The 15,769-nt window shown below is 35.9% G+C and overlaps 3 protein-coding genes across 3 annotated transcripts; 2 read left to right on the forward strand and 1 right to left on the reverse strand.

The window, feature by feature from the left end:
- The first annotated feature begins 1,961 nt into the window (after nt 1-1,961).
- On the forward strand, nt 1,962-4,382 carry LOC116106980 (calcium-transporting ATPase 12, plasma membrane-type-like). Its single transcript, XM_031393290.1, has one exon. The coding sequence runs from the start codon at nt 1,962-1,964 to the stop codon at nt 4,380-4,382; it is 2,421 nt and encodes an 806-aa protein (XP_031249150.1).
- Nucleotides 4,383-6,527: 2,145 nt separating this feature from the next.
- LOC116107012 (pentatricopeptide repeat-containing protein At1g05600-like) lies at nt 6,528-9,642 on the reverse strand. Its single transcript, XM_031393326.1, has 2 exons — nt 9,236-9,642; nt 6,528-8,999 (listed from the first exon to the last, which is right to left on the reverse strand). The coding sequence occupies exon 2, from the start codon at nt 8,872-8,874 to the stop codon at nt 7,300-7,302; it is 1,575 nt and encodes a 524-aa protein (XP_031249186.1). The 5' UTR covers nt 8,875-8,999; nt 9,236-9,642; the 3' UTR covers nt 6,528-7,299.
- A 3,473-nt stretch (nt 9,643-13,115) lies between these two features.
- LOC116106981 (calcium-transporting ATPase 12, plasma membrane-type-like) lies at nt 13,116-15,557 on the forward strand. The gene is given in 3 exon segments (XM_031393291.1): nt 13,116-13,839; nt 13,842-15,021; nt 15,023-15,557. Coding segments are annotated over 3 exon segments (2,439 nt in total).
- The last annotated feature ends 212 nt before the right edge of the window (nt 15,558-15,769 follow it).

The raw sequence follows: 15,769 nt of genomic DNA on the forward strand, positions 1-15,769 counted from the left end.
TAGCGATGAAATATCATAAAACTTTACATTTTTCCACACTAGGTTTGGAGAACCTAGAATAAATGCAACTTATTTTGCCAAACCTCATGAAAATATGCCGTTTCCTCAAAAATATATGCCGATTACACTGTAGTTTTGCAGCTTTTGCTTGTGTGAAATGTGAATATCCAACAGAACCAAGGAGACAGTAATTGATTCCAATGACTTTGGCAGCAAGTTGAATTGATATATCTACTTCATTAATATGAGAATGGGGATTAAAGTATTCAATTTTGCACCAAAGCAAGGCATCCTCCGGCTTTTGACTCTGATCAATTCCTTTTTACAAGTCAAAAAATTAAGATAAAATAATATAATTAGGAAATTGTCATGTGACACTTTATGTTAATTAATTATATTCTGTTGTAAAAAGATTGGCGGCCATCCATCCCCTTATTTGAGGCGGTGAAGACGACAAGTCTCCATAGTCCTTCACCACCTTAATTTTACGACCAACTAACTAGTAAAGAAGTTTCGTCAGCCGTCAGGCAAAGATTATTATAAATGTCAAATTCAAAGAATTATGCAGCCGATTATTATAAGTCAAAAAAGAATGATAGAATATTTTGTTTTATTAAAGAATGATCCAGAGGTTCACACTACCTTCCTCTTTATGTAAAGGTTATTTTATTCAAAATTTAAACGTATAATTGCCCACAAAAGTGTATGATAAAATATTTTGTTTACGCTTATAATTAAAATATGTCTATATATACCGAAATTAATTCTCCAAAACATGAAAAACACAAAATTTCCTACAAACCCATGCATGGAAAAGGAGGGGAAGTTTAACCTTTAAGGGATTGGTCTGATGGTTAAAAAAGTTTGTTGAATTCTTTAAGTTTTTTGGGTCAAATCTTAGGGTTATTAACCAAAATAATATGATTTTTTAGACTTAGAGAGTATTTAATAGATTTCAAAAATTAATTAAGGTGTACACAACAAAAATTGTATTAACTAAATACTACTCCTGTCATATTTGACCGTTATGTTGGTGGGGTCTACATTTGCAATTTTTTATTTTGCTTCTTTCTTTCTTTCTTGCTTTCTTCTTGTTCCTCTTTATTTCTTCAGTCTCTCTCCCTTAACCACCGTGACAAGTCTCTCTTTCACCTGTCATCTGCCCTTCTTTCTTCTTTATTTCTTTCTCCTTCTTTTTTATTTCTTCAGTCCCTCTTCATCCAAACACCAATCACCGCTGCAATGAGCAAGTAGATTTTGATGACCAAAAGGTCGCAGAAGATGGCGAAAATAGAGAGGGGTTGAGTCAACCGTAATAGGGTATTATAGACGACATGATGACTGCATGGGATAACATAACGATTAAACTATAGACAATACATATGACCATATCGTAATTGTTAATGGAGTATATATGTACAAATGATTCTAATGGTTAATGATTAATAGTTTTGTTATATATGTATTAATACGGTGTTTTTAAACAGTTGGATTAGTACTTGAAATTAATGTAAGTTTTTTTTTTTTAATATTTAGTGGTTACAAAATTACCAATCAAATATTTAATATTATTAAAATGTAAATTGATAAATTGTTATGTTATAATAATAAATTATTTTAATAAAATACACCAAAACATTATATTAATAAATCATTTATAAAAAATATACTAAACAAATATTCAACAATTTACTCAACACAAATAATAAAATCAAAATACTTTAGTGAACACATTTTATTCAAATCATATTACGTAATAATAACTCAACTCAACTTTCCAATACTAATTAAAAATTCTATCCAAAATATCAAAACAAATTTATACCACACTTCCCATGTATCTCTCCAACCAGTAACTTCTCCACCCAAGTACCCTAGTAACCCTACTGTCAGCTAGCTATACTACTTCTGTCTCTGCAACTTTCCTCAGGACACAACCCGACTCATCCCTTTTGTGCGACATGGTGCTGCCAAATGGCTTGGAATGTGCCTTGGCCTCCGTTCTGCAGGGAACAAATCCCAGTACTAATGGAATCAGCGGCAACAACCAAGATATTAGCCGGAGGTCTCAGTCTCAGCTACCGGCAAAAGGGTTTTTACGTTTCATTATGGAGGCTTTCAAAGACGCCACCGTAGTTTGCCTTTTCGTATGGTCTGCAGCGTCTCTCGGTTTTGGGATCAAAAAACACGGGTTGGAAGATGGTTGGTATGAAGGTGGAAGTATTTTTATAGCCCTCCTTTTGATTGTAACGGTTTTTGCGCTTAGCAATTTTATTATAGGCGCTGAATCCAACGAAAGAACTCCATTACAAGCTCGGGTTGACAAACGAAGCTCCTGCATTGGAAGAGTAGGTCTCTCAGCGGCTTTCTTGGTTCTTTTACATCTTTTGGTTCATTTTTTCACTGGGAAAACAAAAGATCATGAGAATGGTAGTAAAACTGATTTCGATGATGTTTTGAGGTCAATTGCGTGCCTTGCCAAAGCTTCAGTTGCCGTTTGGTTAGCCGCAAGTCCAAAAGGTATACCATTGGTGGTAAATCTCACACTTGCTCATACCATGAAACAAATGATGGGTGATAAGGCAATCGTAAGGAAACTTTCGGCTTACGAGACAACGGGCTCAGCCACAGTTATTTGTACCGATGAACGGGGCATATTGACATCAAGGCAGATGAAAGTGACTAAATTTTGGCTTGACCAAGAATCCATCGAAGAAGAGTTCTGTAATAAAATTCCCTCGACTCTTCGTGAACTACTCCACCAACAGGCTGTTTTGAACACAACTGGTGGTCCAACCGAAGAAGCAATTCGTCTGTGGGCTGTTAAAGAATTGAGTATGAACTTGGAAGAAGTGATGCAAAAATTCACCGCCGTTGAAACCTTCATCGCTGAGAAAGGAAAAAGTGCGGTTTCAGTTAGGAAAAATGCTGATAATACTGTTCATGTGCACTGTAAAGGAGATGCTGAGATGATCCTAGCTATGTGTTCACGTTATTACAGGAAGGATGGGATCATAAACGCCATGGATGAAAATGAAAAGAGAAAAATGAAAAATGTAATAGATAGCATGGCAACTAGTCGCCTTAGATGCATTGCTTTTGCGCACAAGCAAATTCGGGATGGAACTACCCTCACGAAAGAAGATGACTTAACCTTGCTGGGAATTATTGTTCTCAAGGATCCATGTCCACCAGGGATAAGAGCAGCCGTGGAAAGTTGCCGATCCGCCGAAGTGGGCATCAAAATGATCACTGAGGACAATGTTTTCTTAGCAAAAGCGATAGCCACCGATTGTGGAGTACTACAGTTGAGAGCCGAAGCGGAAAGTGATGAGGTGGTAGAAGGCATACAATTTTGTGACTATAAGGATGAAGAGAGAATGCAAAAGGTTGATAAGATCCGGGTATTGGCAAGGGCTACTCCAGCTGACAAACTTCTAATGGTAAAGTGCTTGAAAGATAAAAATCATGTGGTTGCAGTGACTGGAAATGGCACCGATGATGCCAATGCCCTAAAAGAAGCTCATACCGGATTTTTGATGGGCAACTGCCGATCCGAGGATGCCAAGGAAAGCTCAGATATCATCATATTGGATAATAACTTTACAACTGTGGTTACTGTTCTAAGGTGGGGACGATGTGTTTATAACAACATCCAAAAATTCATTCAGTTTCAACTCACCCTTAATGTTGCAGCTCTAGTCATCGACTTTGTAGCAGTTCTAGTTGCCCGTGATGCGGTTCCTCTAACAGTAAGTCAACTTGTATGGGCGAACCTCATCATGGGCGCACTAATGGCTTTGGCGCTGGCTACTGAAAGGCCAACTGATGAGCTGATGAAGACGCCACCTAGGGGTTGTACTGAACCCCTTATAACAAACGTTGTGTGGAGGAATCTTCTATCTCAAGCTCTATACCAGATCCTAATCTTATTAAGCTTACAATTTGCGGGCAAGTCCATCTTTAAAATGAGTCCTCAAGTAAAAGGTACAATGATTTTCAACACCTTTTGTCTTTGTCAGCTATTGAATGCGTTCAATGCAAGGAAGTTGGAGGGCAAGAATGTTTTTATAGGCATTCACAAGAACTGCTTCTTTCTTGGAATTTTGGGAATAACTATACTTCTTCAGTTTTTGATGGTGGAGTTGTTGATCAAGAAGGATGCTTCTACAGAGGGATTGAATTGGAGCCAATGGTTAACTAGTTTTGTATTGGCAGCCTTCACATTGCCAATTGGTTTGATTGTGAAGTTCATACCTGTTCGGGAGAAACCAGTACTCTTCGTCAACCCGCATGGTGAATTGGATTTGGGTTTTATAAAAGGAATCAAACTCTTGTTCTGTCTTCTAAACTGGTTCTTTCCAATTGATTGTAACAATTAGTGTACTTGCTTTTGTAAGAAACTTATCTACAATCTAAATAGAAATACAAAGAATACAATATTCTTAGACTATAAATCAAGAATTAAGGATTACCTCCAGCCATTGAAACGAATTCACGAAGCTGTATTTTGGATCTTCTAAGCTCTCAAGACACTCTAATATTGATGGTGTATTTTTTTTTTTAGTTGAGTTCTTGAGCTTAGGGATCAAAACATTATATATAGTCAAGCTTCCATCAAGCTTTTAATGGCATTGGTTAATGGCTGCCATAAATCTCAATCAATGGTTAAACAAAAACGTTTGAAAAACTGAAGCAACAAATGTGGACTATTAATCTTTAAAACTGATTTATATTTAATGAAAATCAACGTTACATGAGTAACGTAAGTTTTACATTTTCCCACTTGGTCCACATTTTTAACCATTATTTCATTAAGAAACAAATACACTAATCATGGCGATAAGTCCTCAAAAAACGAGTATTATTTTCCATTTATTACAATGTATTCGATTTCTTAAGTCTACTTTAAATATGATAACCTTACTTAATGAATAAACCCTATATTTATTCTTGGTCCTACAGATGAATTTTCTCAAATAAAATTAAGGTGCACATGAATATGAGAACACATCACAGTAAACAAGAGTTTTATTCAAACATTGTATATACAACTATATAGTGGAATCAAATCCCATTTTTTCTGCATGATCCTTGAATTTCAATGGTGGCATGCCTTTGGTCAAAGGATCAGTGATCATTAATTCAGTACTTATGTGCTCAATGACCACTTTCTTTTCCTTAATACTCATTCAAAACTTTTAAGCTTTACGCATGGGCTTCTGACGTTTAGTCTTCTCCATGAATTCATCCGCTAGATGTTGTCATGTTGAGATTTTGCTTGGAACAAGATGAACAAATACTGATATATGAGTATATTTCAAAAGATTCTTTGAAGGAAGTCTATTTTATCATTCTTCAATAGCTTACTTTATATATAATGTAGTAATTTCCAGTGCATATAAGGGTTCACATTAGTTTCTCGCCAATTATTAGACCATGTTCCTTTACTTGAAATACAATACAAATGAAATTAAGCAATACGACAATGCACCTGTTATAAAAGCGACATGGTTCAACACCGTGCGTAGAAGGCCAGATTTAGAACCATGGCGAAGACTAGAGATACTTCTTGAATATGACCAGCCGTGGTTGTATCTAACTCAGGCTTCTCTCAATGATCATGTCTTGAGAGTTCAGAGCCTCCATCCTCTCTAATACCCTCTGATTATTATTGTAGATGGTGCTCATTGATATTATAGTGTTACTTTGTTTAATCACAAACTGTCTAAAAAATTATTGAAAAAAGAAATTTAAGGAAAGAGTACAGTATGTCCGAGTGCTATATCGTGTGACATAGTATTTAATTTGGCCTATTTGCGAGAGGAAAATATTGCACATGTCAGTATCCACTGTTATGAATCATTTAATGACAAAAACAAAAGTAGCTCTCAATTTGGATCCTAAGTATTTACATGACGCAAAAATTGACCGAAAAGAGTGATGTTTATAGCTTTGACATGCTAATGTTGGAATTATTAACTGGAAGAGGACCATTACAACGAGAAAATCATATTGCAAGAGAGATAAAGGTAGCAATGGATAAGGAAAAAGATCTACTCAACATTTTCGAATTTCTTGATCCAACCATTGGGTTGGATGTAACACTCACAAGTTTTGAAAAGTTTGAAAATGTGTTGAAGAATCAGGAGTTGACAGGCCAAAAATGAATTATGTGGTGAAGAAGATTGAGAAAATTTTGCAGCATTCTGATCCCAATTCCAATGCAGAATCAGCATCTAATTTATTATGACTCATAGTCTCATACTGTACGACGACTCAAGAAGGTCGTGGCTCTATGCAATTTGCCTGAAAAGACGGTGTATCGTAACTGTGAAAATCAATATTTTTCATAAAATTATGGTATCCATTGATGAAAATGTACAATATTTCTTTATTTTTGTTCTTTGATTCTGTTTTCTCTTTCCATTCTTTCTTTTTCTTTATAACAAAAAAATAAACTCATTTATGAATTCATTTCTCACTTGGATCATGACAGAGTATATAACATGAAGGCTAGTAAATTAAGATATAAATAGAGGACTCTTGCAATTAATCCTAACAGTAGACAACATATGAATTCATTTATCAATCAAGTCTATAAGACAAAATCTAGTGAAGAAGAGAGTATAGAATACATCGGCATGAAACCCTTGTGCTGCTTCCAAAACCAGACTTCCAAGATAACACCAACCCTAACATATAGCGTTCTACCATCTTCTTCAACACACACAGAAGAAGAAAGACACCCATAATTAGTCTACCTAAGCCTAACCCACCAGAACTCTCCTTTTTTCTTCACAGTATCCTTTTTCCGCAAGTTAAGAAGTAACCATGTTTCTGTTCTGGTGTAAACATATGGAGGCCTTACTGTACAATAATTTTATCATTTGGTCAACAAAAAACCAAAGAATCCAACCTTTCTGCTTCTTTTAGATTATGACTGAAGAATATTGTTTTATCATCCTGGAATTGTACAATTCCAACTCAATAGCAATCCCAAATCTGTTTTTCTGGCTTCTGCAGCTGATTTGGCCTCTAGTCATGGCTCTGATGCTTCTCCCACCTTTTAAGGTATCCTTCATTGCCGCTAATTAAGGAGTGCTTCGCTCATCTAACCACACTGATAGGGATGATCCTCGAAGTTTCTGAATAAGTGTGACTTGAATCTTTCACAGATATCGTACAAAATTTATCCTCTGGCCACTGCACAATCCAGATCATGAAATCTGTTTTTTCAGTTAATCTGATTCTTGCCCAATATATTTCCCATCCACCTCAAAAATGAAAAGCTTTTGCTCAATCTTGAGGATTTGAACTTGATGATCCAACAAAAGGTGTTTCAGCTGAAGCCGCATTTGCGTCACCAACACTTAGCTGCTCAAAGGGCTTATTGCAAATATTCATGTCAGCCATATTGCAGCATACAGATGCCACCAAGCAGCTCCAAACAGAAGGCTCTGGCAGCTTCCCCTGGCTGATCATCTCCTCCAACCATAGCATTGCTTCATATTGCCTGCCTATTGAGCAAAGACCTCTTATAAGCACATTGTAAGTGTGAACAGAAGGCCAATAAGATTTAATCAGCATCTTCTCCAAAATCTTACTCGCTTCAATAAAACTACCATCTCTACACAGCCCATCCACTAAAATGCCATATGTTTCCTCATTAGCAACACAGCCAACCTGTTTAGCCATCTTGTTCAAATATCCAACTGCAACTTTTGAATTTCCTGCATCACATAGGCCTTTCAACAAGATATTATACACTTTAACAGTGGGCACTAAAGTTCCTTTCACCATTTCCTCTTCAACCACCTTCACCGCTTCATCAACCATACCTTCTTTACACAGAGCAGCCAATTTTGCCTGATAAATCACCAGTGATGGCCAAAAGCCTTTACTTCGCATTTCGTCAAGCAGTTTATTACCCTCATCAATCCTACCTTCATTATATAGATCAATAGCCATTGCATTGTAACTAGCCAAACTGGGAATGCTGCCTCTGATCAAAGCTTCACTAATCAAACATTTAGTACTTCCTATATCTTCACCAGTATTACATGGACTAAGATCAATACGATGGCGACAACTCTTAGGAGCTTTAAGCCCCTTCCTTAAAATCTTTTCAAGAATCTCCACTGCCTCTTGAACTTTCCCTTTATCACATAAAGCAAATAAGAGAATCCTATATACCACAATATCCTCACCACTACCCTTCTGAGAGATTCTCCAAAACATAGAATACAACAAGTGCTGTGCCTCATGAAGTCTCTCATCATCACACAAACCCTTCATTAAGATACGATAACTTTCCCTATCAGGATAACAACCCTGATAATCCATCTCCTGAAAAATTTGCAATGCAAGATCAGATCGTTTACGTTGACATAATACATCCATTAGCAAATTCAGAGACTGAACTCGAGACTTCACTTCCCATCCGTAACAACTCTCCAAGAATATTTGATGAACATCTTCAAGCTTAGACTCTTTCACCATTACCCTCAAAAGGGTATTAAAAGACAGAGTCCAATTCACACAATTGAATTGTGAAAGGTTCTTAAAAAGCGAAACAGCCTCATTCAACAATCCAGCTCTTGCATAAGTCTGTATAGCAGTGGCAAAAACTTTATCCTTACACTCACAAGAATCCTCTTTCATCTGATTAATAACTTCTTTCATTTCCATGATTTGATTCGAACTTGCAAGAATGCCAATCATTGTAGCATAAACTGGACCATTGTGTTGATAACTGGGGTATCTCTCTAGGGCTTCATTGAAAATTCTGAGAGCTGTTAGTGGATTCTTCTGCTTCCTAATGATCTGAGAAAGGTTATTAGGTGTTAAAAGCCTTGGCCATACTACACTCATTGTGATCCACTTCACTGGCAAGCTGCCGCACAAACTAGTATTTCAAATCAGTGGGAACATTTCAATTTCTTCGAGACATTTCGTCGAACATGTGCCAAACCACGCTTCTCTCTACCATTAATTTTCTGAACCAAAAAATAATAACAAATTGCAAAAGAATTACTTAAATGTAAAAATTTTAAACCATTCTAAATAGAAAATGATAGAAAAAATACATACTTTTATCAAACATTGACACGAGATGAAGATTTCTGACAGTTTTGAGAGAATAATCAAAAGAACCCAGAAGGTAAAATAAAGTTTGTGAATGGTTAATACTCTCAAAAAGGGAACATTCGAACTTACGGAGAGGAGTACGTACCTTGTTTCTTCATATCTGGGCTTTTGCGAGCATGCCACTTCCGTCTATGAAAATTTTTAATATATAATTTTGGCTGGTTCCAAACACAACCGAGAGCATGCCCATATGCATGCATCAAGAGTTATAATGCTGTCTCAAAGACAGTAAGACATAATTATGAAGCAAACTATCAAGGACTCTGGCTATTGCGAAAACAAAATTTAAAGAGGCAAAGAGATGCAACAAGAAGACTCTGGCAACCATCTGGGATTGGATGGCAAACTACAACTAGTTCTAACAAGGCATAGCAAAAGAAGCAATCCTGCCACAATCGGCTGAAAGCAACAGATTCGGCATTTGGGGTAATTATAGATGCATCAATGCATCAACAGAAAAACAAGTGACAGTAAGAAACCAAAACGAATTCATTAAACTTTATAGATTCAGGATCTCAAACACAAAATATTCAAAATCCAAATTAAACTTTTAAATTTTATATTGGTGTAATTACATAAATGCCCTAAAAGATTCCTTAATTCTATTGCTATCCACGATTTTAAGAAAGTATTACAAATCAATAATGTTAGGTCAACAACTCAATCTTACAACCTTCAACGTGACAGTTTGTAATTGGTTAGCTTGCAAATGGGCAAGCGTGACCCATAGCAAGCGAGTGAGACTCATTTACAAGTTGATCAATTATAAGTTACTACGTCAGAGATTATGAGAAAAGATTGTGAGATTAAGTTATAGGCTTAACATTATTCATTATAGATACTTATAAAAACTGTATTTCATTATGAATAATACTACGTATACAAACTCATCTATACAAACTAACTTATTTTAATGTGATTAAATGATTTTAAATTAGAAATAAATTAAACAATTAAAGTCGAAGATATGTCCAACATGCACGTTGTTACATTAGTTTGTACAAAATAGTTTGTATAATAAATTTATATATATAATAACATTACTCTTTTATCAATTAATGGGTTTTTAATACTTTTCCAAAATACGTCAACAAATGAAGTGATGTTTTAGAGAGTGATAAATAATAATACTTGAGATTATTGTCACCTTGCTTTCATTTATATTGGTTCAAGATTAATTAATTAGGTCGATCACCATTATGATAAAGTTATTAACGAATTAAGACATCATTGATACAAGGCATTATGATAAAGTTATTAACAAATTAAGACATCATTGTCGCTCTGGAAAATGCTACACGCATAACCTCTTTTTAAAAATTTTCTCTCATAATCCCGACGTGATAACTCATCATCGATTAGCTCGTAAATGGGCAAGTGGAACCCATACAAATAGGCGAAACTCATTTTGCGAGTTAACTAATGATGAATTGTCATGTTGAAGTTATGAGAGAAAGTTTGTGAGAAGAAATTATGAGTGTAGCATTAAGGGTTTATACAAGGCAATAGGGTATTATTGATATATTTTTCAAATTGAGGGTATGTTTAATAAAAGGTGTAACAATTGTTACTTGAATGATAAATTTGTAAACTTTAATGGTAGTCTATGATATTATCTCATTATATTTTAATGAGACAAGAAGTGAGGGTGTGTCTAAGCCTTGGGCCGTCCCTCGTATAAATTGATGGCGATGTAAGACTGTAGAACCCGTCGAAGTTATTTTCTCAAACCTGAAAGTTAAAATTGTATTTATCCCTTACTAGTATATAGGAACCCATGTCTACTCACAAATCTCACAATGCAATCTGGTGGATGCAGTAAGTTTCAAAAGGATATTTTTATGTTTGTATCACTGCTGTTGTTAGTTTTTTTAATTGAAAGATTGATTACATTTCCTGTTTCTCTTTTTCCACAGGATCCCAATTATGTTGTTGCACCTGGAAATTCAAAAGGANACTATGAATTTACGATATTTGAATGTACTCCATTTATAGTTTTTAAATTATATATTAGTAATTGAAATTATTATAGAGATTTCCTTTTTTAAAATTTAGTGATAAACAAGTTACCAAACAACTATTTAATATTATTTTAAATTTAAAAAAAAAATTCAAAATCAAATAATAAATATTTTCAAGAAAATGTATCAAACAATTATTATCTTAAAAACTTTTCTAAAAAAATATATCAAACAATTATTCAATATTTGATTAAACTCTAATGTAATTTTTAGATATTTTATCAAACAAATTTTAAAATTTAAATCCATTTCGATTTGATTCAACTTAACTTAATTTAAAATACTTTTTTAGAATAATATTTTTCAAAAAGAGTAACAAACAGGAAGTTTTTATGAAATTTTATCCCTAACTACCCATTTTCATAAACAATTATCAGATTGTAATAAATAATAATCCACCGCCCTGGCCAGAATTTAAGGACTCTGTGTTTATAATTATATAAATGAAAGGAATGTTGACCTTTTCAAATACGCGTGACATGCCCCCAACCCCAAGAAACTAAATGGCCATTTCCACTCACCCACCGGCGCCCACCATCTGTTTGTGAAAAAGACACAACAAATGCAGCCAGAGCCCACCATTTTCCCCTCTGCATTTTTTTTTTTTTTTTAACTATTGAAATGGTGCAATTTTAGCCTGAATTTTTTGTGAAAAGTCTTGATTTTGTGGTTGTGGGATTTGGAATGGGGTGGTTTGGCCGGCTGTGGTGGTGGTTTGGAATAGGATGTGGTGGTGGTGTAGGATGGTTTGGAATGGGGGAGGAGGGCAGTTTGGTAATAGCATCGTGTCAGAATCTATTACTTTAAGGGTAAGAATAAGAATCTGGAATGAATAAAATTATATGGTTGAATCTAGAATAAAGGAAACCATGTTATCAGCTTGCCGTTTCTCTAAAGTCTAAACCGCGGTGGGAACATGTTGTTTGCTCTAAAGTCTAAACCTCGTCAAGGTGTGTTTGTTTTAGTGTTTTGACTTTTGAGTAGTATTTTTTAGAATATTATTGGTAGGTAGAGTTGGGTGATGATTATAAGGTAGAATTTAAAAATTAACAAAAAATCTCATAGGTTTGCTAATTTAATTAAACAACCTAATATACAATTTTTTTGAAAAATAACAAAAATACCCCCACACACCCATAGTGTTAGGTTCTGGCCACCACCGTCTGAATCTGGTGTTACGGTGCATGACCAGTCGAATCTGGCCGATCGTGCTCTGATCTAGTTTTTTCTGGCCAAATTCGTGCATTACCGACCATTTCTGATCGGTAGGACGCTGTTGTGACATATTCTAACCACTACTGACAGTGGCTGTCAGAATTTGACAACTATGAGTGGGTATGGGTGTTTTCGTTAATTTATAAAAAATTTTATTAGAGTGTTTTTGTTAATTAATAAACTTAGGGGGTTTAAAAGAGTTTTTAATTTAAGATATTGTTTTGAAAATAGGAAAACAATCGTTCCAAAAGTAAAATGTAATGCTTCTTTCATACAATTTTTTATATTATTTTTATTATATTACAACGTGATATATGTTATATTTATATAAATTTTTAATTATTTTTAATTTTAATATTATAATAAAATTATTATTATTAGTAAAATGTAAAGGAAATTACGTAAAGGGTGGTGTAAAGGTGACATTGACAGTGAGAAATAATGAAACAAACGCAGCCGGATAATTTGACGCTACTTGGGAAAGTTGGTTTCTCGATGAAGGAAAGAGTGAATGCAGGCGATGATTTTTGGTCTTTCTGTAATTTTGTACATGTACATCCCATATACCTCTCCAACCAGTAACATCTCAACCCAAATACCCTACTGTCAGCTAGCTATAATACTTCTGTTTGCAGCTGTTTGGTGTACGTACTTCCTCAAGAAAAAACTTGACAGTTGACAGTTGACACCACCCGACTCTTCCCTTTTGTGCGACAAACACTAACAGAAATGGTGCTGACAAATGGCTTGGGATATGTCCGGATGTTTGAACGAGATGAATTCGTGGCCTTGACCTCTGGTCTGCAGGAAACAAATCCCAGTACTGATGCAATCAGCGGCAACAACCAAGACATTAGCCGGAGGTCTCAGCTACCGGCAAAAGGGTTTTTACGTTTCATTATGGAGGCTTTCAAAGACGCCACCGTAGTTTGCCTTCTCGTATGGTCTGCAGCGTCTCTCAGTTTTGGGATCAAAAAACACGGGTTGGAAGAAGGTTGGTATGAAGGTGGAAGTATTTTTATAGCTCTCCTTTTGATTGTAACGGTTTTTGCGCTTAGCAATTTTATTATAGGCGCTGAATCCAACGAAAGAACTTCATTACAAGGTCGGTTTGACAAACGAAGAAGCTCCTGCATTAGAAGAGTAGGTCTCTCGGCGGCTTTCTTGGTTCTTTTACATCTTTTGGTTCATTTTTTCCCTGGGAAATCAAAAGATGTGAATGGAAAGAAGGAGTCAAATGGTAGTAAAACTGATTTCGATGATGTTTTGAGGTCAACTGCGTGCCTTGCTAAAGCTTCAGTCGCCATTTGGTTAGCCGGAAGTCCAAAAGGTTTACCATTGGTGGTAAATCTCACGCTTGCTCATACCATGAAACAAATGATGGGTGATAATGCAATCGTAAGGAAACTCTCGGCTTACGAGACAATGAGCTCAGCCACAGTTATTTGTACCGATGGACGGGCATATTGACATCAAAGCAGATGAAAGTGACTGAATTTTGGCTTGATCAAGAATCAATCGAAGAAGACTACAATAATAAAATTCCCTCGACTCTTCGTGAACTACTCCACCAACAAGCTGTTTTGAAAACAACTGGTAGTCCAACCGAAGAAGCAATTCTTCAGTGGGCTGCTGAAGAATTGAGTATGAACTTGGAAGAAGTGAAGCAAAAATTCACCGCCGTTGGAACCTTCATCGCTGAGGAAAAAGAAAGTGCGGTTTCAGTTAGGAAAAAAGCTGATAATACTGTTCATGTACACTGTAAAGGAGATGCTGAGATGATCCTAGCTATGTGTTCACATTATTATAGGAAGGATGGGACCATAAACGCCATGGATGAAAATGAAAAGGGAAAAATGAAAAGTATAATAGATAGCATGGCAGCTGGTCGCCTTAGATGCATTGCTTTTGCGCACAAGCAAATTCAGGATGGAGCTACCCTTACGAAAGAAGATGACTTAACCTTGCTGGGAATTGTTGTCCTCAAGTATCCATGTCGACCAGGGATAAGAGCAGCCGTGGAAAGTTGCCGATCCGCCGAAGTGGGCATCAAAATGATCACTGAGGACAATGTTTCCTTAGCAAAAGCGATAGCCACCGATTGTGGAGTACTACAGTTGAGAGCCGAAGCGGAAAGTGATGAGGTGGTAGAAGGCATACAATTTCGTGACTATACAGATGAAGAGAGAATGCAAAAGGTCGATAAGATCCGGGTATTGGCAAGGGCTACTCCAGCTGACAAACTTCTGATGATAAAGTGTTTGAAAGATAAAAATCATGTGGTTGCAGTGACTGGAAATGGCACCAATGATGCCAATGCCCAAAAAGAAGCTCATATAGGATTTTTGATGGGCAACTGCGGGTCCGAGGATGCTATGAAAAGCTCAGATATCATCATATTGGATAATAACTTTGCAACCGTGGTTACTGTTCTAAGGTGGGGACGATGTGTTTATAACAACATCCAAAAATTCATTCAGTTTCAACTCACCCTCAATGTTGCAGCTCTAGTCATCGACTTTGTAGCAGTTCTAGTTGCCGATGATGTGGTTACTCTAACAGTCAGTCAACTTGTATGGGCGAACCTTATCATGGGCGCACTAATGGCTTTGGCGCTAGCTACTGAAAGGCCAACTGATGAAGACGCCACCTAGGAGTTGTACTGAGCCCCTTATAACAAACGTTGTGTGGAGGAATCTTCTATCTCAAGCTCTATACCAGATCCTAATCTTATTAATCTTACAATTTGTGGGCAAGTCCATCTTTAAAATGAGTCCTCAAGTAGGACGTACAATGATTTTCAACACCTTTTGTCTTTGTCGGCTATTTAATGCGTTCAATGCAAGGAAGTTGGAGAGAAAGAATGTTTTTAGAGGAATTCACAAGAACTGTTTCTTTCTTGGAATTGTGGGGATAACTATAATTCTTCAGTTTTTGATGGTGGAGTTGTTGATCAAGAAGGTTGCTTCTGGAGAGGGATTGAATTGGAGCCAATGGGTAACTTGTTTTGTATTGGCAGCCTTCACACTGCCAATTGGTTTGATTGTGAAGTTCATAACTGTTCAGGAGAAACCAGTACTCTTCGTCAACCTGGATGGTGAATTGGATTTGGGTTTTATAAAAGGCATCAAACTCTTGTTCTGTCTTCTAAACTGGCTCTCTCTAGACTAGATGATTGTACTTTGATTAGTTAACAACAATTAGTTAAAAGAGTTGATCTTAATATATATATTGATTAGTAATGTTTCTGTGAGTGCATGTTTAAAACTTTCAATTTTTGGTGATTGACTGTTGATAATGATGTTTCTGTGAATGCATACTTTGATTAGTTAAAAACAATTAGTTATGTCTTATTATCCTGGAATTGTACCATTTCAATTCAA

The sequence above is a fragment of the Pistacia vera genome, unplaced genomic scaffold, assembly GCF_008641045.1.
Source record: "Pistacia vera cultivar Batoury unplaced genomic scaffold, PisVer_v2 Contig525, whole genome shotgun sequence".
Classification (NCBI taxonomy): Eukaryota; Viridiplantae; Streptophyta; class Magnoliopsida; order Sapindales; family Anacardiaceae; genus Pistacia; species Pistacia vera.

Bases quoted from the DNA above. Each gene is read 5' to 3' on its own strand.
- LOC116107012 (XM_031393326.1), bottom strand. From the start codon at position 8,874: ATGAGTGTAGTATGGCCAAGGCTTTTAACACCTAATAACCTTTCTCAG.
- LOC116106980 (XM_031393290.1), top strand. From the start codon at position 1,962: ATGGTGCTGCCAAATGGCTTGGAATGTGCCTTGGCCTCCGTTCTGCAG.